This window comes from Natrix helvetica (genome assembly GCF_964273705.1).
Source record: "Natrix helvetica genome assembly, chromosome: Z".
NCBI lineage: Eukaryota > Metazoa > Chordata > Lepidosauria > Squamata > Natricidae > Natrix > Natrix helvetica.
This window is the reverse complement of record NC_138554.1, coordinates 27296356-27320653: the sequence shown is the minus strand read 5'-3', so window position 1 is coordinate 27320653 and position 24298 is coordinate 27296356. Positions and strand designations below refer to the sequence as shown.

At 39.3% G+C, this 24298-nt stretch overlaps 1 protein-coding gene across 3 annotated transcripts; it reads right to left on the bottom strand.

The window, feature by feature from the left end:
* Positions 1 to 2055: 2055 nt before the first annotated feature.
* LAT (linker for activation of T cells) lies at positions 2056 to 23236 on the bottom strand. 3 transcript variants are annotated; one of them, XM_081931943.1, is made up of 13 exons: positions 23161 to 23236; positions 13616 to 13823; positions 13444 to 13471; positions 10843 to 10895; positions 9112 to 9154; positions 7663 to 7724; positions 7376 to 7402; positions 7085 to 7133; positions 5487 to 5545; positions 4733 to 4786; positions 3494 to 3547; positions 2837 to 2908; positions 2056 to 2253 (listed from the first exon to the last, which is right to left on the bottom strand). In XM_081931943.1, exons 2-12 carry the CDS (start codon positions 13791 to 13793, stop codon positions 2838 to 2840), a joined length of 678 nt encoding a protein of 225 aa, XP_081788069.1. In that variant the 5' UTR covers positions 13794 to 13823; positions 23161 to 23236; the 3' UTR covers positions 2056 to 2253; position 2837. The 3 variants fall into 3 exon arrangements, with proteins under 3 accessions (XP_081788069.1, XP_081788070.1, XP_081788071.1); XM_081931944.1 differs by having other exon boundaries at positions 13444 to 13468; XM_081931945.1 differs by having other exon boundaries at positions 13616 to 13736.
* Positions 23237 to 24298: the final 1062 nt, after the last annotated feature.

Sequence of the window (24298 nt, the reverse complement as noted above, 5' to 3'; positions counted from 1 at the left end):
TTACCTTTTGCAACCTTCTGGCAAGCGAAGTCAATGGGGAAGCCAGATTCACTTAATAACCGTATTACTAACTAAACAATTGTTGTGATTCACTTAGCAACTCAATTAAGAAAGGTTGTAAAATGGGGCAAAACTCATAAAAAATGTCTGGCTTAAGCAGCAGGAATTTTGAGCTCAGTTTTTGCTGTAAGTTGAGGACTTCCTATATAGTTTGGGCAAGTAGATGACAACACCTGTGAATGCTGGAGTATTTCACATCAACCTGTGAGAATGGAGAGGAATGTGTTTTGCATTTTCATTCCCCAGTTCTTTTTAGCTCAGCCTGATCTCTTTTCAGTATGTGATTGCCATATCATCTTCAACACCATCAACTGGTTTAAAGTGAGGACAATAAACTTGCTACAGGTCCACGTACAGAAAAATTTGCATTTCAATTGAATGTCATCTCCAGCTGCACTTTCCACCTAGGAAAGGCCTGTCTGGAGTCACAGTTTCTCAACTGGCCAAGAAGTGTAAAGCAAATGAATGAGACAGCTGTCAAGCCCTCCAGGGGTGGGTTCCGGGAGGCACTACTGCCGGTTTGCTCGTGGGTGTGCTGCATGTGCATGCACAGTGCAATAAAATTTGTTCTATGCATGTGCAGAAGCCAAAAACAAGATGGCGGCACCTACGGGCACCTACGGGGCCTGGAGAAACAGTTTGGGGGTGTGGCAGGCCTGGGTCGCTGCCAGTTCCAGTGACCCATACTGCCAAACCAGTACCAGTTCAGCTGAACCAGTAGGAACCCACCACTGAAGCCCTCATGGAGTCCTAGAAGTGAGGAACAAAGTCAACAAGTCTGTTGTGCTCAATGCAATAACTGGCATTGTCTGTTTTTGTATCTCACAACACATACTAACTCAGAACGATGGCCCCTTTTATGATTTGGGGACTTCAACTCCCAGAATACCTCAACCAGCATGGCTGACTCAGGAATTCTGAGAGTTGAAATCCACAAGTCATAAAAGGGGCATCGTTCCCCACCCCTGCTCTAACCCTCTTCCTTAGCCAGACAAGTCAGGGAATTAAGGGGAAGGAGAAACAAAGATGCCAGGGTCGTTAGGTCATGAAGGGGAGAGGGAGAAAAAGCAGCAAGAGCTGGAATTGAAGAAAGTTGAGACAGAATTTGAGGGAGCAAGAGAAGAGAAACTGCTAAATATGGAACTCCCAAGAATATGTATGGGAGTTCCCAACAGTCAACTTCACAAGGTCTTATCAGCCTGAGGAGCACTACTGAATAATATGTGATGGTGACATACAAAATAGGTGATTGACTTACTTACTGGTTTAATACAGCACAATTGTTGCATTTACATAATATGCTATGCCAAAGATATGGACTATTATTATAGTTTATTATGTTGACCTAGTCTCTCAAAAGGCATTCTTTTTTTTAGCTTCATCTTGCGCTTTATGCAAACCCTAGCTCAAATTGGTTAAATTTTCCAAACCTGCTGTTGAAATGGGATCAAAGCTCAGGAATACATAACTTTACTTAAACAAAAACCCCCCTATATATCCTTCTCCTTTCAATAATTCCATTGTCTAGAAAAAGACACAGGTTCAATTATTGAAGATTGCAAATATATGAAAATTGATGTTTACCTGTATGGTATGTCCTGCCCAGTACAAAATTACTGGGCTATATAGACTATTATCCAGAGGGTGCAGCTATTTGCATATTTATAAATAAAGCAAACATTATATAATACATTGTATGTCTCATTGCTGTCACATCTTCATAATTAATAACACTACTGTCTCTTTGAGAAAAAATGACACACAATACTTCATTTTTAATGGAACTAATGTTTAGGGCTCATTCTACTGCATCACTTAATCACCAAGACTCATTTGCTCAGTTGATCACATTGATCAACTTGTTACCATCTAATAGACTAATCCAGACTTCTCCCCATTCCCTGGATCAATTATCTCTCAAATAGAAATGATGGTGCAATTATTGATTCTTTATTAGTCATCCAAACTTAAAATCAAAATTGAATTGCTTTTGGGAAAAGTCCATCAAAATACTGCTACTGGTAATTGGGAGAAATTCTCAGGATGTGTCATCCAAAGTGCAAGGGAGTAAAAATAGGATATGGCAAAATTGGAAGTTGTTCAGGAGAAGGTGTCCTGCGTGATGATCCATCCTTCCCAAAGATGAATAGATACACCAATGCAAAACTGATCCTTTGAAATTCTCCTTTCAACCTAGGAAGAAGAAAAAAAGGAAATGATACTTTAGACTGGTACAGCAGGATTTGCAGCCTTTTCAGCAACAGACACTATCACGGGCTTTAAAAGAATGACCAAATTTTAGAAATTACAGTCATTTTTAGTTTATTTTTTAAAACACAGAGGTCAACATGCATAACCTAGTAGTATCACAAGCATCTCCATTGTGCAGTTTATTGTACTGTAGTACTTCCCTCATTAATACAAATGTAGTAGAAAAGTATTAACTAATTAATTATTAAATTTATATACTCCCAGCTTGCTATCTGGGGCAATTCTAGGCTGCTTAGTTTAAAAAATAATACTCTTGCTCAGCTTAACATCTGTTAACTATTCGGACACATCCACAGTATTTTCTTAGTGACTTCCAAGGAATTTTTCTGATGACCACAATTCTGGGATGGTGTTTATCAAGTTCAATCATGATTAGCTTTTTCCACATCAGCCAAATTAGTTTGATGTTGCCACAACAAAGGCAATGCTGGGATTAATACAAACCACTATCACATTATAACTGCTATCACAGTTCAAGTCTTATTTACTCCAGGGGTCTAGATACCTCAAAGTCCAAAACAGACGTTCTCATAGTCTGGAACATCATCTTCACTTTCTCGGTCACTAGTGCCAACCACTGGAACATGAGAAACAATGAAGTGTATTAAAGTGTGTACATGTCTACGCATATATTTTAATAGCTCTTGGGGGATAATTGGTTAATGAGAGACTAAACCAGCAGTCAATAACTCCTGGCCCAAGGCCACAAGTGGCCTTCCATGTCATTTGCTTTGCCTGTCACAGTGACTTATCATTTCCCCTGACTTACTGTTGCAAACAACAACAAAAAAAACCCATTTATATAGAGCCTGATGGTTATAGAGTTGTCTCTCTATCATAGAAGGCTCTGAGAAATCTCTACTATTATGGCTATGGAAGTATAGCCATCCCAAAAATCAATAGCAGCTGCAATGCAAAAGGGGACTAGCAAATAAGGAAGGACTTTTATTTTCCTTCTGTTTTGAAAGAGCTTGGAGGAGAAGGCTCAAGGAATACTGTCCATTTGCCTGGGTAAGAATAAGACACCAACTCACCATTCAGTATGGCATACAATTTTGGATCTAAAAGGGCTGGTTTTTTAACAATGGGCCAAAGGAATTGAATGCACTGTTGAAAATAAGGACTTCTTCCCTTGCCCATCCTCTTAGCTTCCCCCACTCACCAAAACAAGAATCTAGTATGATCGGATCCGGCTCTAGTACGTTCACATATTCACCTTTGCAGGAGAAATGAAAAATGAATGACATTAAATCCCATATCAATGTCAGTAAAGGACAACAGCCTTCCCCAGTGTAGGTGCTAACCAGCATGATTTGCTGAAAAAGGAGGAATAAATTTTGCAGGCAAAATAGCTATGGCTCATGTCATAATATTTTGCTTTCTTTTCCCTTTTAGTAGCTCCTCCTGCCTCACACCTATGTGATTAGTTGGAAAGGCGTGGGTGGGGAACCAAAATAAAACAGGAATAAATCAGGAAGCACACAAAAATACTTTTCCAGCAGTGACTGACATCACACATTCAGACTGAATCAGGGTTTATTTCAATTATGGGTTATTTAATAAGCCACTACTAGCTAGGTTCAGCCAACATAATAAATTCACAGTTTAGTGCCTAGAAATTATGGTAATTATAATTCGAAAGACCTGGGAGGCAGATTGTAAGGCAAAAATTAGGAACTGTTTTCCTTATGAAATTCACTGTATCTCTATTTAAATTGATATTTCTATGATATTTCTTTGAGAATCAACATAATAATATTTCAAAATGTGCATTTTTATATATGAATGAATCCTTGCAAATGTAACATGGATCTTATTTTCCTTTGCTCTTGTTCATTAAAGTTTACAGTGAGAGAGCTTTTTCTATAGTGCTATCCCACATATGGAATTCTATTCTAAAAAAGTCCAATTGAGATGATATTCGCATCATTTTGGTATCAGACAAAGATCAATTTTCCCAGGCTTTTTATTGATTTTTAAATTTTATATTTATTTATTTTTACTCCTTTTTGCTGCTTATCTTGTATGGTGCCTTCATTTTTCCATTTTATTTATAAATGACTACGGTATATTTATTCCATGTTTTTCCCCCAAAATGAATATTTTAATGTGTTTTGTTATAAAATGCCTGAAGGCGTCAGCTACTTTGAGGTTTTAAATTTTTTCATAAGTGAAATAAAAACAAAATAGCCTTCTAATATATCTGGAAAAAGGAGTCTTGTAGAACAATGATTAAGCTGTAGGCTAGTATTATTTGTTCATGCATAGATGAGAACACTATTATAACTTGCTTTGTTCCACTATGTGTCAACCAGACCATCTTCTAAACTCAACTCCACCATTGCATGTTTTTTTTTCTTACTAGTCCTGTCCCTCCTATCAGTCCATATCTTCTACTTACCAAGTGAATGCCGTTGAGATTCAGGCACATTTTCATATTGGTCCATTATGGACTCTAGAGGGGAAAAAAATAGATGAAGAAAACATGTTTAAAAGGGATAAAGCAATACATGCTACTCAGGATTGTTGACAAATAAATTAAGATAATGGATTAATATAGTAATTACAAAACACATTATCTTTTTTCAGAAAACCAAAGTTTTAAACACATCAAGTAGTGCAATCTGTGCCCAATCTCATGACATTTTTGGCAGCAATTGTAGAGCAAATCCATTTACCCAATGGGCGTTTTTTTTGTTGTTGTTGTTGGAAATGGGAAGTAAACATTAGAAACTAGCAAAAAACATCAACATCACAATCTTGTGACGACAATGCACTGCAAAAGACTATAGAGATGAGCTGCATGCCAAGCATTCAAAATGATGATCACATGTCTATGGGGAATGGTTGCGTGACTATTTTAAAAAACCAGCATCATACAACATGGAACGAATATATCTGTATTTGGGTAAGCCGTTTTCTTCTTCCACTTCCTTTTCTTCTAAGAGTTCCCTTCCTTTTTTTCCCTCCCTTACTTCTTCTTAAATCTTGCTTGGTTTGGAGGTTCCTCTCTTTCCAATTCTCTCCATGCGAATCAAGAAACTATGTGAGAGCAGAAAGAGAAACCCAAAGGCAAAGAAAGGCAACTTAATGCAACAACACTAAAGAGGCTATGACAAGGAGAGACAAAAGAATCCTCCTGGTTGCCAACTTACCAGAAGAGGCATGATCTTTGTTCCTCTGTTCTGTGATTGGGACATCAGGCAACACCTCTCTGTTGAAGGCAAGCAAGACCCAAGCCAGTAAGAGCAGAATGGACAAGTGAATCAATATTGCTAGTCCTTGCCCACAACTGCCTTCATTAAGCCATTATAAATTGGGATTTGTCTCTATTTCTATTGTTCATTCTTTCCTTTTTGTGTTACCTCTCTTAAATTGCTAAGAAATAGTTATTAAATTGGTTGACCTGCCATGAATGAACTGGCAAGGAATGCTATCAATTGGGGGCGGGGGGGCAATCCAGGAAACAGAACTCTCATATGGAACCAAGACATTCTATAAATTTCTAGTTCATACATTCTAGCTCACCCCACACATCTACGATCCACAATTTTTAATACAACTTCTAGATTATATTTTTACATTAAACAACATTTTGAGCCTCTGTGTTGTAAAACATCTAAACTGTTCAGATGCAGACAAAGGACATATATTAATAAAATGAATATTAAATTTCTGAATTACACACACACACACACACACACAAATACAAAGGGAAGAATGGAGGGTAGGTTTCATACAAAGTATGGGTCATTTCTTCAGCCAGATGTTTAAAACATACAATGGTAGCATCTTCCAGGTCAACTACAATACTATACAGGTAGTCCTCAACTTACAATCACAATTGAGCTGGACGTTTCTGTTATTAAGTGGGACAGTTTTTAAGTTTGTTTTGCCCCACTTTACGATCTTCCTTGCCACAGTTGTTAAGTGAATCTGGCTTCCCCATTGACTTTGCTTATCAGCACCTTACAAAAGCTGATCACATGACCCCAGGACACTGCAATCATCATAAATAGGAGTCTGTTGCAAAGCATCCATATTTTGATCACATCACCATGTGGGCGCTACAACAGTCATAAGTGTGAAAAACAGTCATGGTCACTTTTTTCAGTGCCGTTGCAACTTCAAACACTTACTAAATGAATGGTTATGAAGTAAGGGACTATCTATAACTGTAGTTACATTCCCTGGCTATTCTCTGCGCAAACTGGGAATGATAGACTAAATGATCTGGAGCTTAAAAGTAGCACTATAATGACTGAAACAAGCTTTTCCCCTGATTCAGGAGCAGGTTTCAAAAATTGCAGCAATGGGTTGGCTGCCCTGTTGCTGATGGGTGTAGCCTAGCCGGCCTCCTACACCATGGTGGGTGGGGGAGCATTTTTTGCCCTCTCCAGGTTCTGGAGGTTTTCCTCAAGTTTCCGGGAGGTTGAAAGCTGCTTCCTCCATGCATGGGCCTGTTTCCAGACTTCCGGAAACAGGCCCATTTCCAGACTTCCGGAACCTCCGGTAGGCCCATTTCCCCCCCTCCCCGAACCTCCATGCATGCCCTGCACTTATGTGGCATGATGAACGGGCCGTGTGGAGATTCCTGGGACAATGGGAGGGGAGGGGTGGGCGTGGCCAGCCAGGGGTGGCATTTGGAGGTTCACCGAACTGGCCAGAATCCTAGCCAGAGGATCCCCGAAACTCGTGCGAACCCCCAGCAGCACCCCACCTGCCCTGACTCCTGTCCTTCCCAAAGACTTACATGTATCCAGGAATATAATTTTCATCATCATCAGTGGGGCAACATAATTCTGGGAAGACAAAGTCCAAAAAGATTAGACGCTCTTCTTTAGATATAAATGAGTTCTATCCTCACTTCTCACCTTGAAAACGCAACCCCACTGAATCTATGAAGAAGCTTCGAGAATACAGAGAATACAGGGTCATCTGCACTACGCACAAGTCCAGATCAAAAAGATTCAAGAAAAGTGAGGCAAAGATTGTGGGAAGGGGAAGAGAAAAAGAATATCTATTGTACTATGTTGCTACTTACCTTCATTTTCATAACTGGGAACACTTTCTGAAAAGAGACAATGTTTGTAATGGAGATTAGGTAGTCACAATACCCGACAGCAGATTCGCAAAGGTACATTTCTGACCAGTATCCTTGCTCTATTTCACAATTTTTTTTTCAAAAGGCTGTTTATTCCAACAGGGTTTATCGTCCTAGAGCAGCTACAGCATGGGTAATCTCCCATTTTCTTCTATACATATACACATAAGGAAGTTCAATTATATTGTGTAAATGAACACATAAATATATGAGTTTTTACAACTTACCATTATCCTCAATTTTGATGAATGGAGGTGCCTGACTACAAAAGCTATATGCAGAGCCTGTGCTGCAAACCAGAGGAGGAAAAAAGCGATTAATACATGTGCAAATACTTGAAGAATATGATCTAACATGGGAGTGGGCTCCTCTTTTTTTTTCTTAACTTTTTTTTAGCCATTTCTGTCATCTGCCAAGAATCTCTTCGTACATAAGAAGGATGCTGTGATATCACTAGTTAAAGAGAAAATGTTGCTTTTTTTGCTATTTACTGTGAAGAAAGTTATTTAAAACTCTTAAGACTGTTGTACATCTACCATAACTCTTTTTTTTAAAGAAAAAAACTCCTCACACTTCCATAATACAGGGGTTTGCTACTCAAATTCAAAGCAGAATCTTTGATGACAAGAAAAGTTATTGGGACATGTGCATTCTAGATTCCCATTCCTGATCTAGCCTCTTCAACATAAAGCTTATATGAGTTTCCCATCCACTTCCCCAAGAATTCCCACCTACAGTCCCTCACACCAGTACACCCAATTTGATACAAGGAACCCATCAACATTTCCTAATAGGACAATTCCTCACTATTCTGGCAAGGTAGCAGATATAGCCCACAGGATAGTCTAGATCAATTCACCACAGCCATCTTGCCGAGGCCATTTTATCACGGCCAACTCACATGGCCATCTTGCCACAGCCATCTCGTTGCAGCCAACCTGCCGTGTCCATCTTACCATGGACATCTTGTTGCGGCCAACCGGGTGTGGCCGTTTCACAATAGCCATCTCATTGTGGGATTATTCATCACAGGACAATCCATGTATGATAACTTGATGTTGTCTGCCACTTTTTCTTCTACATTATTTCCATTTTTGTCAATGGAAATAAATGTCAAAGAAACGATTGCGGATAACATTTATCGTGGTGTTAACCCATGTGGAATCGTCCCATGGTGAGTTGTCCTGCAGCTGACTGGCTGCAGTAAGTTGTCCATGGCAAGTTGGGTGCAAAAAGATGGCTGCGTCGAGTTGGCCAAGGCAAGATGGCACGGTGAGTTTGCCCATTCTGCCCATAGGAAGCTTTAAGCCTATATTACTGTTTCCCCATGGAGAAGCAGCTAGGGAGGGCCTTACAGGAATAAGAAACAGCAGACAAGTGACAAAGCATTTGCTATCGAAAGCAAATCAGATGGACTGTCTGCTTCCATTAAATAAAAATGTGCCCACATTAACAACTGAATCAAATTGCAGCTCAGAAGCAGGACAGCTTTCTACAATGCAGCTAAGTGGAGCTAAGTAGTTTAGGAGGGCATGCAGCAAGTGATTAAAGACACAAAGCTGTACCTTTTAGTGTTTTGCTGCTGTTGCTATTCACCTCCCAGCATCCTTCATCTTAAGCAGATGTTTCATAATACCTGTCACATCGAGAGAACAGTGGGAAGGAAAGCAACTCACCTCTGCAAATTTGGCTGGGACTGGATGGCAGACCAAGGTGGCGCTGCAAACAGAGACAGGAGATGGGGGGAAAGAAACAATCTCAGAAAAGACTGGCCAGAACCTAGTTCCTTTTTTACTTTATATGGCTCAAAGCAACAACCGGCAGGAGGGAATGGATGCAGGGGTGGGTTCCACCAGGCACTACTGCTGGTTTGCTTGTGCATGCACTTGATGTGCGCTGTGTGCGCAAGCGCAGTGCAATAAAAATTGTTCTGCACATGCGCATGGCAGATGGTGGTTTGGGGGCATGGCAGGCCTGGGTCACTGCCGATTCCAGCAACTCAGGCCGCCAAAACATTACCTGTTCGGCCAAACAGGTCTGAACCAGTAGGAACCCACCCCTGAATGGCTAGCTAGACAAGTTTAAACCATGTCTTTAAAAAACTACACATGTAAAGGAGAGTGTGTTGTTGTGTGTCACCATTCATTATTCAAATTTACTGTAGCTGCCCAATTGTTTTCTTCTGGGGAAAAATAGGAGTTAAACTGAAACAAGGGCACTTTCCAATTTTAAGAATATGGGCTTATTTTCAAAATGTTACCAAGAACTCAGCTTTTTCTTCAACATATCAATTCACACTATTTTTCTGTCAATAGATATTTTTATAACAAGAGAGAAAAAACAATAATACACTGATATAGAGCAATAGAAATATTTTTCTCCAACCATTCTTGGTTCAGGGCAGGGAGATGTGATCTCAGGCCCAAAGAGCCAGAGCACTAACCTGTTTCCCTGAAAATAAGCCCTCCCAGGATAATAAGTCCAATGAGGCTTTTGAGTGCATGCGCTAAAATAAGCCCTTCCCCCAAAATAAGCCCTCCCTGAAAATATTGCAACACAGCAGCAGCCATGAGGTGACCACGCTCACAGCTCCTACACCTAAAAAATAATAAGACAACCCCCCCCCCCGAAAATAAGGCCAAGTGCCTATTTCAGGGATCAAAAGAAAATAAGACCCTGTCTTATTTTCAGGGAAACACGGTAATGGTAAACTGACATAGTAGTTAACCAGTTGCTGCCTTCTCTTCAGGCTGAAAATGGCCTCAGCTAGCCATCCCATTCTGCCTGACACAATTCACCCAATGGTATGGCTGGTCGCAAGATCCAAACTTAGAGCTACACCTGGAATCTACCAAATATTGTTCACTGACATAGAAACCCTAGTTCATCTTAGATCTAAGCCAGTATTTTTTTAAGAAAAACATTTCCTGTGATAAGCACAAACAGGTTTGTATAAATATACATAACCCCGCATGCTAAAAGAAAAATGAGCAGATAAACTGCACAATGTAATATTAAATGTTGGCTTGAACTTCTGAGGAACAGATTGTCCAAATTAAAACCAGGTCCAAACACCTTCAACCCTTTCAAATACTATACTATGTTAGTAAGTTATAGCCTTCAGCATCTAATGCCACTTTTGTGACATAGGTGGCACCTTACATTGCAAACTATTAATGGAAGGCAGCATGGCTTGAGAATGGTAACGCTGAGAAATCAAACTCTCAAAAGAATGGTAAAGCTGAGAGTTTAGTAGCAGGGCTACTGAATCCTGAGATGGAGGATCCACTTCCCCAAATTTTCAACCATAACCTTCAAAAAACAGCAACCAAGGCAGCGAATAGGTAATGTTGAAACCCTCTTAAACAGGTCATTTTTTAAATATGGTAAAACTGAGGTCTACTTACAGGGAGGACGCCTCAATACTCTGAAAGTCTGGGAATGGATATTAGTGGAAGGCCTGTGAGAATAATAAATCATTCAGAGACTGTTTTCTAAAGAACATAAGTCTGAAAGATGCATTTATCATTTTTCAACTACCTTACTCAGCAGTCATCATGATAATCTTTTTCCAGCTGTTGTAGACTCTGTTGAGTGATTTGCTCGTCACTCCATGGCATCTATGCAAGCCTTTGCAAACCTGACACCTTTGGTTGAGTTCGCAATGCTTCTGCTTCTGTTTGCGAAAGCTTTAAAATAGAAGCACTTCCCACAAATATCCAGAGGAGCCAAAGAATAAACTTGGCTTCTTCTACATGCAGAGCACCCACGTTATTTCACTGAGCTACAGCTCTTCTCATTTGGTGCCAATCTATATATCATGCTAAGCCAAATATGGTGTGATTTTTCTTTCTTTTTGCTTTACCCAATTATCAATTTGTATGATTACTGTTTCCCAGAATAACTGAGCAGTTAGCATAAAATAACACACAAAAAATAAAAAACAACTATCCGAACGATCGTACACTTTGTGAATTCAACCATTGCAACATATAAAACTTGATTAATAGCTGGATGCTGTGTGAACCCAGCCAATGTGAGATGTAGTCATGTCATGCTTCAGTTTGATATGTGAATCCAGCCCTCCCTGCCTAAACCAGAAAAATATTTCCACGGGTAGTCTTATGCTGCTAAACTAAGCAAGATGGAAAGGTAGATTGCTTAAATTTATATTTTAATCTTCCTATTTAACACTGCTGTCAATTTTCCCCTATCTATGACTATGAAAAACTCTTCTTCGTTACCCATTTAAGATGGTTCATTGAGACTTGCAAATTCTGATAAATTTTTTTTTAAATTTCAAGTTATAACAGAAAATCCACATTGAATGTCCTTGAAAGAATGTTAAATTATAACTGCCTTGTTCTTTTTTATCAGGACAAAGCAATTCAAATCAGTCCTGGAACAAAACATCGTTGCTGAAAGGAATATTGTCAGAATACCAGTACTTTGGTTTGAAACATGAATTAGAGCCATATTTTGCAGCTGCCTATGATAAGAATTACAGGAGACTCGTTGTAAGCCAAAATATAGCTACAAGATATTTCACATAATTCCTATTCATTCCAAGTACCGTGTAATAGGGGTGGGGGGGGGAAACCAATCGGGGAGCAAATGTACTCATATTGCAACACCCTTTGAGTTGAACTATATATTCATAGCAGCAGCTCATCCAAAAGAATAGGTTCAAAGACTGTTCCAGACTGCTGTATCACTTTAAGGTATACAAAATATAATATTACGGAATGCTGCTAATTTTTTTTTAAAAAAAATAAAAATAAAAAGCAAGGGCAATGGACAGAGAGACAAATACAATTCTCCCTTACTGGTGTCATTTACCCATACATCTCCATAGAGATGCTACCAAATGGTACAGCTCAAACATTTCGTAATCTCATCTATTGAACTGTTGTGTGGATGTATCAGATTATGACAGGGGTCACTCACAATTAAGCCATACTTTCTTAATATGAATTCCTGAATAAGTATTGAGTGCATTCGCATAACACACTAAGCAATAAACTGTGGATCACAATTATAATGACAGGGTTCACAGGAGAAGCTAATTGAAACTAAACAAACCACAGTTTGACTTTGCATTATAGGTGAGCCAATTCATAACTTGATAGCCTTTTTAAAAACAGCCTTAATAGTCACTTCTCAGAACAGTCATAATAAAGTATATTTCTGGAATCTTTCCCAACAAAGCTGCATTTCACTGCTTTCACTTTCTTCACTGCTGCTGCTTTCTCTGTTACATTATTACTGAAATGCTTTAGATGTTGTGTTTGGCAATGCATTTTGCTTTTGTCACTAACTGACACTGCTTTGTATGGATTTTATAACCTTTATAACCTTCCCTATCAGAGAGAAGACTGTCAATAATCCAGCTTGATAAAATGGCTGACAGAGTTAAGTTTTGAGTTTGTCAGCCTGCATATTGGCCAAGCCTCTTTCCGTTTATTTATTCTGTAAGGTATTTCAAGATAAGAATGAAAACAGGCTCAACAATCTATAAGCTCTTAAAATTTGGAGCACTCACAAGGGCATCTCAATATACCTTCAAATCTTTTTAGCTGTGGAAGTGCTGAAGTAAAAATGAAAGACACGCTATGGTTCATATGGCACCATGTTTTCAGGTGACAGGCAGCTTTCCTGTCTATCACCTCCTACCTCACCTCTATATTAAATTGGGAGATGGCAAGGGTTGAATGGAATACTCAAAGAAATGTGTGGCACTAGACAACTAAGGCCTCTCTCTAGATTCTTTGATTGCTACCTCGATCAGGGTAACCCCATAACATTTGGAGTGTGTATTTGATGGGTGAGAGCATACAAAAGTAGGATAATTCTTTGTTGCAAGAGAACATTTTGGAGACAGAGCCCTATTTTTCCCCAGGGACAAAAGTTGTTCCTAAGACCTCATTTTACTTCTGCTTTCTAAATATGCCTGAATTCTGGTTCCCCATTCTTTATTTTGCCCCAAGATAAGATAGTCATGGACTCACTTGTATTGGTAGTCATCAATAGCAGCTGCTGTTCAGAAAAAGAAACAGATACACCAATGAGATTAGGAAATCCCTACAATTTGTCTTGAGATGAAAAGCGTTATAGAAGATTTGTGAACTGGAGGCTATTCCCCAAAATAAACTTTTTCGAACAGGGAGGGCAAAACTTAACTGTCTATATCAGCATCACGGCAATCAGTACACAGTACCAATAGAACCACCAGGATTGGGATTGCAAGTGCCAACATCCAGAAGAAATCACCCGTGTGGAAGATATCCATGGCACCTGCAAACTGATAGTAGAGATTGTAGACTTGGGATGGCAGAGAATCCAGAGTGAAATATAGCATTGAGCAGGCTAGTAGAACATGTCAACAACCCTGTGAAAAATTACCAAATTAGAGGTAAGATGATAAAGCAAATATAAACATTTTTCTCTCCTATATCCTTCTTTGGCATTCAATCTATGTAATATTCCTTATTCTGAATTTAGTTTGGAGAGCATTTGGAGTTTTTAACACTAAGTAGAAACATAAAACAAAAGGATTAAAAAAAGGAAGGGTGCCTAAGGATAGAAGATACAGTGTAGGTTTTCTGAGGATTAGGTTCCTTCCTTCCTCCCTCCCTCCCTCCTTCCTCTTTATTATTTTAATAACTCAAGGTGGCAAACACACTATTACGTCTCCTATTTTCCCCAACAATAGCCTTGTGAGATAGTTGGGTTGAGAGAGAGGGATTAGCCCAAAATCACCCAGTCAGCTTTCATGCCTGTTAAGACTAGAACTCACTGTCTTCTGATTTCTAACCTGGTGCCCTAACAACTAGCTTGATCAGGTGAATGGCAATTCTAAAATAGAAAATAGTTAGAAAAACCAGAAACCACATTCCCAAGTAGAAAGTCTACAAGCAGCCAGTAAGAGTGGAGGAGAAAGAATGTGCTTCAGAGGTGACATGCCTTTTATACTCTTGCTTTATGGTTGTCGGAGAAATGAAAAAGTGGATGATGATGCTAGGAAGAAGCTGAATTGGACTGAATTCACAGGATGTAACCAGGTTAGAAAAAGGCCTAATATGGCCTTTGTACTACACAGCATTTTGTTTAGTTTCAGTTGTGGAGATGGGCTCAGCATGTGAGATAAACTTGGCTTGTGTTGAGATTGAATTTGGGTCGGTCACCAGGACCAGAGATGCACTATTCCGAGCTTTTAGATTTTTGTTGGAGGCCAACTTCAGAGAACTTCTCTATACTGGAATACATGCTTTGGTTTGTTCTGGTAATGTTCTGGTAAAGCACAGAGAGAATTTCCCTGAAGATGGGCTACAGCATGAGTCCAAAAGCTCAGAAGACAAAACTTCTGGTCCCAATGACCGACCCAAATTCGATCTTGCATCATTATCCCGGGACACATATATTTGCTTTCATTCATTGGCTCGTTTTGTTAATTTATGATTCAATGTATTGTTGTAATGTATAAATTAATTCATTAAATCCAGTGCAAATTAATTGCAAAATAGGCATTTTTTTTAAAAAAAATGTCCAGAATATGTTCTTAACATATTTGGGAACATACAGGCTTCAGCAGATGAGATGCTAATGTCAAATTAATGGGACCATATGAAGAGAAAGGGAAGAGAAAGGAAAAAGGACAAAGCTTCTTTGAGGAATTTTTTTAAAGGTTATGTTAAGATTTATTCTATTAAGACTTATTCTATTATTTTCACATTTCTCTCAAAATGTGGGAAACTCTCTGGCCAATTTTCAACAAAAGGTGGATTTTTTTTACATAAATGATAATTTGAATAAGTCAAGTCTTCCTCTTCACATTTTAGTAATTAAAATCCCATAATTATTCTGTAATAATTAAGGCACTGAGTTGCAGATGAGTAAGAAGCAAGTAAGCTGGGTGTTATTCTGGATTCAAAAACGAAAAGAGTCTTCAGAGCACCGTGTAGCATCCACATAACATCTGTTTGCCACTTCTTAAACCAAATGTATCTTTTCCTAAAACTGAGTTGCAGTTACTGTGGAAAATCACCCAATCTCAGGAGAAGATACAGCTGATTTAAGGAGATTTAGTGCTACATGAGCAACTTATGCAATTCAAAGCTTTTTTTTTTTTTTTTTGCTTTTGAATCTGAAGCACTGCATAACCCTATTAAGTATCCGTCCCAGACAGAGTGTTCATAAGCAAATGCCAGTAGAAGCATCAATTGAGGGGAGAAAGGAATAATTTTCAGAGTGCTGGGATAAATTGTTCTTTCTCCATGTTTCTTAGGAAATGGTGCAGATACTTCCTTAATTTCCTTCAAAGGGCCAGTCTTAGGGAAGTATTTCTAAGCACATGATCTCCAGAGCAGTGCTAAAATATAAAACCATGCAGTGTTTGGGCCAACCATGACTTCTGAGGGGCATGTTAGGAGAAATGCACTTTATAATAATCAGTTGAAACAACATTTTAATATCTTTACAATTAAATGAAATTAAAAGCAATGAGTCTGATTCATTGTTGTATATTTAGTACAGGTATTCCTTCACTTTTGACTAGTCATTTAGTGTTATGACAGACCGCCCCCTCAAAAGGGACATGACCTGATTTCAAAGTTCTGACATCAGCCCCCGACCCCCATTTATAGCTGCTTGCCGTGTCCCGCAGACACATGGCTGCAATTTAAAACATTTTTGCCAGAAACCTGCATTTACTTATGGTTTCCAGTAAAAACTGTCCCACAGCAAACAATGAGTTTACTTAACAACCACGGCGTTTGCTTAACAATCGCCGCAAGAAAAGTAGTAAAAATGGGTCCAGTCATGTAATCAACTTTACAACCATCACAAATTATGACCATAATTATCAGGCTCAATTAAGATCATAAGTCAAGGACTATCTTCAATTTCTGCCATCTGCACATTTGACAGGCAAGATTTGGAGAGGCTCTGGGGAACTGCATCCCAAAGTCACTGAAGGCTGTTTGAAATTGTGAAGTGTCAGGCCGCCCCAATCTGTAATAGGCCTCGCCATCAGGCGCAAAGTGCAAATGGGTCTTTTGAGCACATGCAACATTGCTCTGCAGCGATTCATCTTCGTGGGAGGAAGTCAACATTGGGAAGGAGTGGGAGTGGCTGCCTTTAAAAGGTAATACTTCACCATCACTGAAAGATCATAGAGCTCCCCACAACATCTACAGCAGATAGGGAGACCACATAACCAGGTGCAACGAAAGGGGAGAGTGAGGCAGGCAGTGGTTTTCCAACTGAAACATAGCCAACTGCACAATATTGTAAAAAGAGTTATTTTTCTGCAACAGAATGTATCTCTAAAGGAATAGTTGGCACAGGTCAGGAGATGCTGTTTTGAAAATAAAGTATATTTAAAATGAAGGAGAGCCCCACAGCGGAGTGATTGCAAAAACAAATGTTGAATGCGGTTCTCAATATGAAATAACAGGTATTGAAGTCCAGATTTGCATTGTAGCTAATAATCACAATTACCAGTATGAAGCGCTGCTACGTTAAGGAATTCTCCTCTAGGGAAATTTGCTGAAAAATAATTGTTTTCAACCCCAGATCCAGGTCTCCCTTTAGGCCATTAGATATAGTCATTTTGGTGTGTAGCGAAGTAACTCTCAGTCTCCAATACACCAAGGTGGGAAGGTACCTAAATAACTACTACTGGACTATGGACTACTGCAACGCTCTCTACATGGGGCTTCCCTTGAAATGCACTCGGAGACTGCAGTTGGTCCAGAATGCGGCCGCGCGGGTGATTATGGGGAGTACTAGGTACTCCCATGTGACACCTCTCCTGCGCGAGCTGCACTGGCTTCCTGTGGTCCATCGGGTGCGTTTCAAGGTCTTGATTACGATCTTTAAAGCGCTCCATGGCTCAGGACTTAGTTACCTGTGGGATCGTATTCTGCTCCATACATCCCTACGACCCATCCGCTCGCACAGAGAGGGACTTCTCCAGGTGCCGTCCACCAGACAGTGCCGAGGGGCGGCGCCTAGGAGCAGAGCCTTCTCTGTGGCGGGCCCAGCCCTGTGGAATGACCTCCCTCCAGATATTAGGACCACCACTGACCTCCGCTCCTTCCATATAAAGCTCAAGACCCACCTATTCCAAATAGCTGGCCTGGCTCAACCATAACTTCATAACGCTCCTGACGGGTTTTTAATTGGTAATTTTATTTAATGGGATTTTAAATTGTGCTAATTGTCTTCACTTATTAGTCTACCTCCTCCATGCACATGTATATGTCTTTGTTTCTTATGTATGTATGTTGTCTTTATCTGTATTTTATTTGCTTTGATTGTACGCCGCCCCGAGTCCTTCGGGAGAGGGTTGCGGCTAATCAAATAAAATTATTATTATTATTATTATTATTATTATTATTATTATTATTATTATTATTATTATTATTATTATTATTATTATTATTATTATTATTATTAACTTCATGTATTGCACTGACATTTCATGGAAGGACGGACAGCATACAATAATCACTCAAAAAGCAAAAATCCTCAAAAATGCCTTTGTAGATGAGCTACTACAACTCTTTCAAGGACTAAGGATTTTCATGGAGTTGTTTGCCGGCAAGAGTTTTTCTTCATTCTTCTGCCACAACTTTACAATCATACTTCAATATTATCATTTACCCAGGAGTTGAAAGTGTGTGTGCACGTCCACGCATTCTCCCCCCTCCCCATTTTCTTGTGTAACCATCTCCCAGTAGAAAAGAATTCCCTTGTTGTTGTTGTTGTTATTATTGTTGTTGTTGTTGTTGTTAAGCAGTTTCAAAAATTTGGAAAAAAGTGCATTGCTTGGCAGGAAACTGCATTGGTTATCTGATAAATTAAACCAATCTGTTGTTTTTGTGATAGAATGATCAGTATAATTGAATAGAAGAATAGAAGAATAGAAACTTTGGCTTTAGCAAAACGCTTGACAACAAACTTCAATGGGCTTCTAATACAGAAAATGACAAAATGTGATTGCATTATGCTAATGCTAAATGGATACAGAGGTGGATGAACAAATGTGCGGAATAACTATATATCAATCGCTCTGTATGAAACCAAAGAGAAGCGTTCAGTGGCTCACAGTAGGATTCTGGCCTACTGTAAACATTGTTCTTCAATGTTATTTATGTCTTAAAGAGGAGTTAGTAAGACATTTGTGAACAACACAAAGAGAGTTTGTTTGTTTGTTTGGATTTATATGCTGCCCTTCTCCCAAAGGACTCAGGGCTGTGTACAGCATTAAAAAACACATATTACAAAACTTAAAAGAAAATTAGAAACAATCTAAGAAACAAACCGAATTAATAAAACACTAACATTTTAAAAATTAGATAAAATTAACAGGCCAGGCCGGCTTGCTAGAAAAGCCAACTTTTTAGGGCGCGTCGGAAGGACCGGAGGTCAGGGATTATGCAAAGCTCCAGGGGCAGCTCATTCCAGAAGGAAGGTGCTCCCGCAGAGAAGGCTCTCCCCCTGGGGGTCGCTAGCCGACACTGTCTGGCCGATGGCACCCTGAGGAGGCCAACTCTGTGGGATTGCACTGGACGGTGGGAGGCTACTGGTGGCAGTAGGTGGTCTCGCAGGTACCCTGGGCTAAGCCATGGAGCGCTTTAAAGGTCATAATTAGTACCTTGAATTGCACCCGGAAAGCAACCAGCAACCAATGCAGGCCGCCTAAAAGGGGTGTAACATGGGAGCACCTAGGTACCCCTATGGTAACCCGCGTGGCCGCATTGTGAACCAGCTGAAGCCTCCTCTTCAAGGGCAGCCCCATGTAGAGAGCGTTGCAGTAGTCCAGGCGAGAAAGGACGAGGGCATGAGTGACTGTGCATAGAGCATTCCAATCCAGGAAGGGGCGCAACTGACGTACCAGGCAAACCTGGTAAAAGGCCTGCCTGGTCACGGCCGTCAGGTGTTCTTCTAAACTAAGCTGCGTGTCCTGGAGGACTCCCAGATTGCGGGCCCTCTCTAAGCGGGCTAAAATTTCTCCCCCTATCTTCAAAGATGGAACAAGATGCACAAATCAGGATGACGGAAACCACAGCCGAACTGTGATAGCCGAACAACAAGATGAATTTCAAGGCAAATGTAAAGTTTTACATCTGGGGAGGAAAGAAAGGAGTTCTGGAGAAAAAGATAGCCGAACAACTGTAGTGGAATAAAAGTATACCCTTTGAAACTTCTCCAAAAAAGGAGAAATCATCATACAGACACCAGTGACAATCTCCAGTGTGTTTAAGCTCTGGAAGACAAGGGAGTCGCCATCTTGTTCAATCTGTGGTCGGCATCTTTGAAAGGGTTTGGATATTTTCTCTTCTAATCCCTTTTGAAAATTGCTTGACAAATATATCCCAAAGATACCAAACAAATTTTCCCATAAGGAATAATGAATAGTGAGTCACAAGGCAGCTGACAGCAACACGTTGTAGCTTGTGCATTGAGTACCGAGCAAACAATGAGTATCGGGACAAAATTGTTGCATACAAATGTATTTACCAAATTCAATAAGTTTCCAAAATTGTTGACTATCAAGGTACGACTGTATATAAATCAAAACTTTAATCACAGACATACAAATAAAATAATGATTAAAATTTCAATTTTAGAAAGTCACAAATAAGGGTTTGATTAAATTTGAAATAAGATTTTGGATTTAATTATAAAGAATAGTTCCAGTGGAAAAATGATTTTGTTTTGAATTATTAAAAAAAGGTAAGACTTAAAAATTGAGCATTAGAGGAAACTAGAAGGATCTAAAGAATACAATTAAAGACCACTACAAGGGAAACTTGACTTTCAAATACAGAATGAAACAAAATATTTTAACACTGGACATATTTTTGAATAATGGGTCCAGAAGTTAATTTGAAGAATCTCTGTCTCTATAGATGGACTGTGTTTAAAAGATATTATAGAAAAGCAAAAATTTTACTTGACATGATTGAAAATGATTTGATCATGAATTTTAAAATGATAGGCTATAAGAATGACATGGAAAAAGGTATTAGCACTGGACAAAAGAAATTGGCTGATATCTTAATAATTAAAATATACAAATAAGAAACCAAGGTAGTTGCCTGGATAATTTTCCTACACTGGATTTACAAAAAAAGGCTTGTTAAAACTTTGAAGAATTTTGTGAGAAGGAACAGAGAAAAAACGTAAAGAAATCAAGTTTTAAGGCATTTTTTTTGAAGGTACTAAAAATCAAAATTGTTAGATGTAAAAGAAAGTTGGTTTTTTTAACAGCTTTTATGGCTTAAAACTAAAACCCCTTTACTACATAATGTCTATGGTATTTCCTTCCATTACATTCTACAACTGGCCCATGGAATTTTCAGGGTGAAAAGGAACTTGAATTAGGAGAGAGGTTCATGTTTAATACTTTAGCTCAATGTGGCTGGCTGAGGAATTCTGGAAATTGAAGTTCAGGTATCTTAAACTTGCCAAGATTGAAAAAGTTCCTTAACCATGAAGTCCACTGGCTCTCCTGGCTAGGCTGGCTCAAAGTTCTGGGAATTGGATCAGAGGTGAGTTGCTAATTCTTTTACTACCAGTTTGGGTGTGCTCCTGCGTGCGTGAGGCTTCTGTGCAGGCGCAGAAGTGTCTGGGCAAAGCCTCCCACCGCCGCTATTACCGGTTCGCCCAATCTGGCCTGAACCGGCAGCAACCCACCTCTGAATTGAATTCCCAATACAACACATGAGAGTGGTAGGGAAACTGATCTAGTGGCCACTACTGCATTATGATGGGACAAGCACACAATACGAGGGGCAGATTTTCCAAGCTGACTTTGCACAACTTACTAAACCATAAAACACACATTAAAATTACATTTAATCATGCTTTTGCTATGTTGAGAAAAGGCAGTTGCAAGTTCTTTAACTTACGTTGTATGAACCCATGCTAAAAGTCAGATGCGGATGTGAATGGTCAAAACTGTCTATACAGGTAATCCTCGACTCATGGCCACAATTGAGCCCAACATTTCTGTTGCTAAGGGGAATATTTGTTGTGAATTTTGCCCCATTTTACAACCTTTCTTGCCACAGTTATTGAGTCACTGCAGTTGATAAGTTAGTAACCTGGATGTCAAGTGAATATGGCGTCCCCTTTGATTTTGCTACTCAGAAGGTCGCAAAAGGTGATCACATTGCTTTTTTATATTTATGACCACTGTAGCATCCCCATGATCACAATTAAGACACTTGACAATAGATCCATATTTATGACAGTTGCATTATCTATGCATCATGGGATCACCTTTTGCGACCTGAGAAGCAAAGTCTATGGGGAAGCCAGGATCACTTAACAATCACGTTACTAACTGAACAGTTGCAGTAATTCACTTAACAATGATGCCAAGAAAAGTCGTTATATGGGGCAAAACTCACTTAACAAATGCTTCACTTAGCAACAGAAATGTTGGGCTCAGTTGTGGTTGTTAAGTTGAGGACTTCATATGTAGTTACATGTCAATACAACTGGAAGACAACAGGATGCAGATGTGGAGAATCTGGGATATAACCTTGAGGGATACAGACAAGAACAAGAAAAGAGGGAAGGGAGGTAAAGGACCTTGAGGTTTGCAAGATGCATGTCAGCCAGATACAGACAAACCTCACCAAGAAATGGCTTCCAGAGAAAGACTAGAACTTAGTATTGAGTTATGCTATAATAATTGCGCCTTGCAGATATCCCAAGCCTATCCCACATAGATATTTTTTTTAAAAAAATTGAGAAGAAGCCAAAGCTTATGTGTTTAGAAAGGATCTCAATCCTCCCTATTCATTTCAACATTAAGAAAAAGTATGGGAACAGCACAGGACACAGAAATGAGTCACATCAGTAACACTGAACCAACACCGGATTTGGGTGCCTGCAAAATCAGTCTTGCAGAGTTCTGTGGCTGTCGTGGGAGAGATTGCAGTTACAGCCTTGCAACTGCAAGATCAGATAGCCTTACTTGGGAGATAAGCTTTAAAAGCAGCAGAGGCAATTTATTCAAAAAGAAGACCTCAGTATTTGGAATGGAGAAAAGGGAGGGGGAGGGGGGGACAGAAGGCATCTGAAGTAGAGAGCACTGTTACTCTACTACACAATGCCGTACTGTAAAACACCTGCTCAGCCCTCAGCACTTGACTGGAGCTCTGGCATCAGATGAAGAGAGCTATAATCTTAGGGTTCCATCACCAACATTGCAAGAGAACTTGTTCGTAGGAACTGGGAAGAATCATAATATATGAAGGGTAGCATGGAACACCCTCCCCCAGGCTAAACATCGAAGGGGATCATTCATTTATTTTAACTTCTCTATTAACTAACACAGCCTGTCACATCACAACTTTCAAACTTTGACCAAATTAAGAGAATTACGGAAGCATATGAGATATCAAGGTAGGAAAAAAAGACAATATCAAGAGAGAAAGTAGGGAAACACACAGGGAAAAACACACACACCCCTTTCCCTTCATTCTGCTCTATGGTCTGTCACATAATTTCCTCTGCTGCTTCCACTTTCTTACCTCCCAGTTCTAGTTCCCTTTGTAAGCTTCAGTTTTGTGAAATTCCACTGCTTTCTCAAAAACGGAGGAAATTACAGCTTGGTATCATAGAAAATGTAATCGACACAACTGTGGCAGCAGCTGTTCCACCTCCCTCAAACCATTTCTCAATTCCCCCTTGTGTAAACTCACATCTAGGGTCTCTATTTCCACATCTGGATGAAGGCTTGTCTGCTAAAGCAGAGATGATGCACTGTTTGATCGTTCCAGCAGGAAGGAAGTACTACAGCCACTAGCAGGAAGTCAAAGGGCAGATGCACTGAAGCACGACATGGGGAGGGGAAGGGGAGGCAAGGGGAATCACAAATAATACCATATTCAGAAGTTTCAGGAATATACACAGCATGTAGGGATGATTTCAAGACTTATTTCATCCCAGCCACCAATTTCTCAGGAAGTCCTAATCTCTTACCTGATCATAATTCAGATCAGATACATAACAGGGGTGGGGAAGTATTACTGTACTTTCCAAAAACTCTCACTTGTAAGCTTAGATAACAATTTATATGTGATAAATTTGAAATGTACCTTCCTTTTTCTTTCAGTTTTTTTTTTCCAGCAGATAAATATATTATATACTTTTACGGAAGTAAATCTCTACCCCAGACCCCTGTCCAATATAAAAATTTATTAAAGGGTGAAAGTCAATTTAAAGAAAATATTTAGAGTGTTCTTTTTGTGAATTAGCAAATTTTGAGGACTTAAAACATCAAAAAATTATAAACCTTTCATCTTCAAAAAGTGGTGAAAATAAGAGAAGATTTTCAACAGAATCTGAAATGCGTTCTTTGAACCCTTTTATTCCTGCTTCAATTAGATGTTATATTGGATGGATAAAATAAACAGGTTTTCAAATAAGGTTCAGGACCTCCTTGTATAGGACAGCAATGATAGAAGCGGTGGACACAAAGTTATTTGAGAAATATTCAGAAAGGAATCTAACCATAAAGAATTCTGAGGCAAAATATTTAAGAGACAGATTATATATGAATACAAGAATCATTTTATCAAGGTATGGCTGTAAGAACAAAGGGCAAGTTTATATGATCATTGGCATTAAATCCTAAGTAGGTTTCCTGGACTGTACATTTTGGGCAATGGAAGAGAAACGATTAGATTTCAAAAAAAAGTATTCTGATACACAGTAAAATCAAGACAAGAAACCACAAAGTAAACATGATAAAGCAGCTTTATGTTTTATTAATACATATATTCTACTGATGTATACAAAGTGATCATAGTAAGTCTGTTCTTTGCATAAAAAAATCCC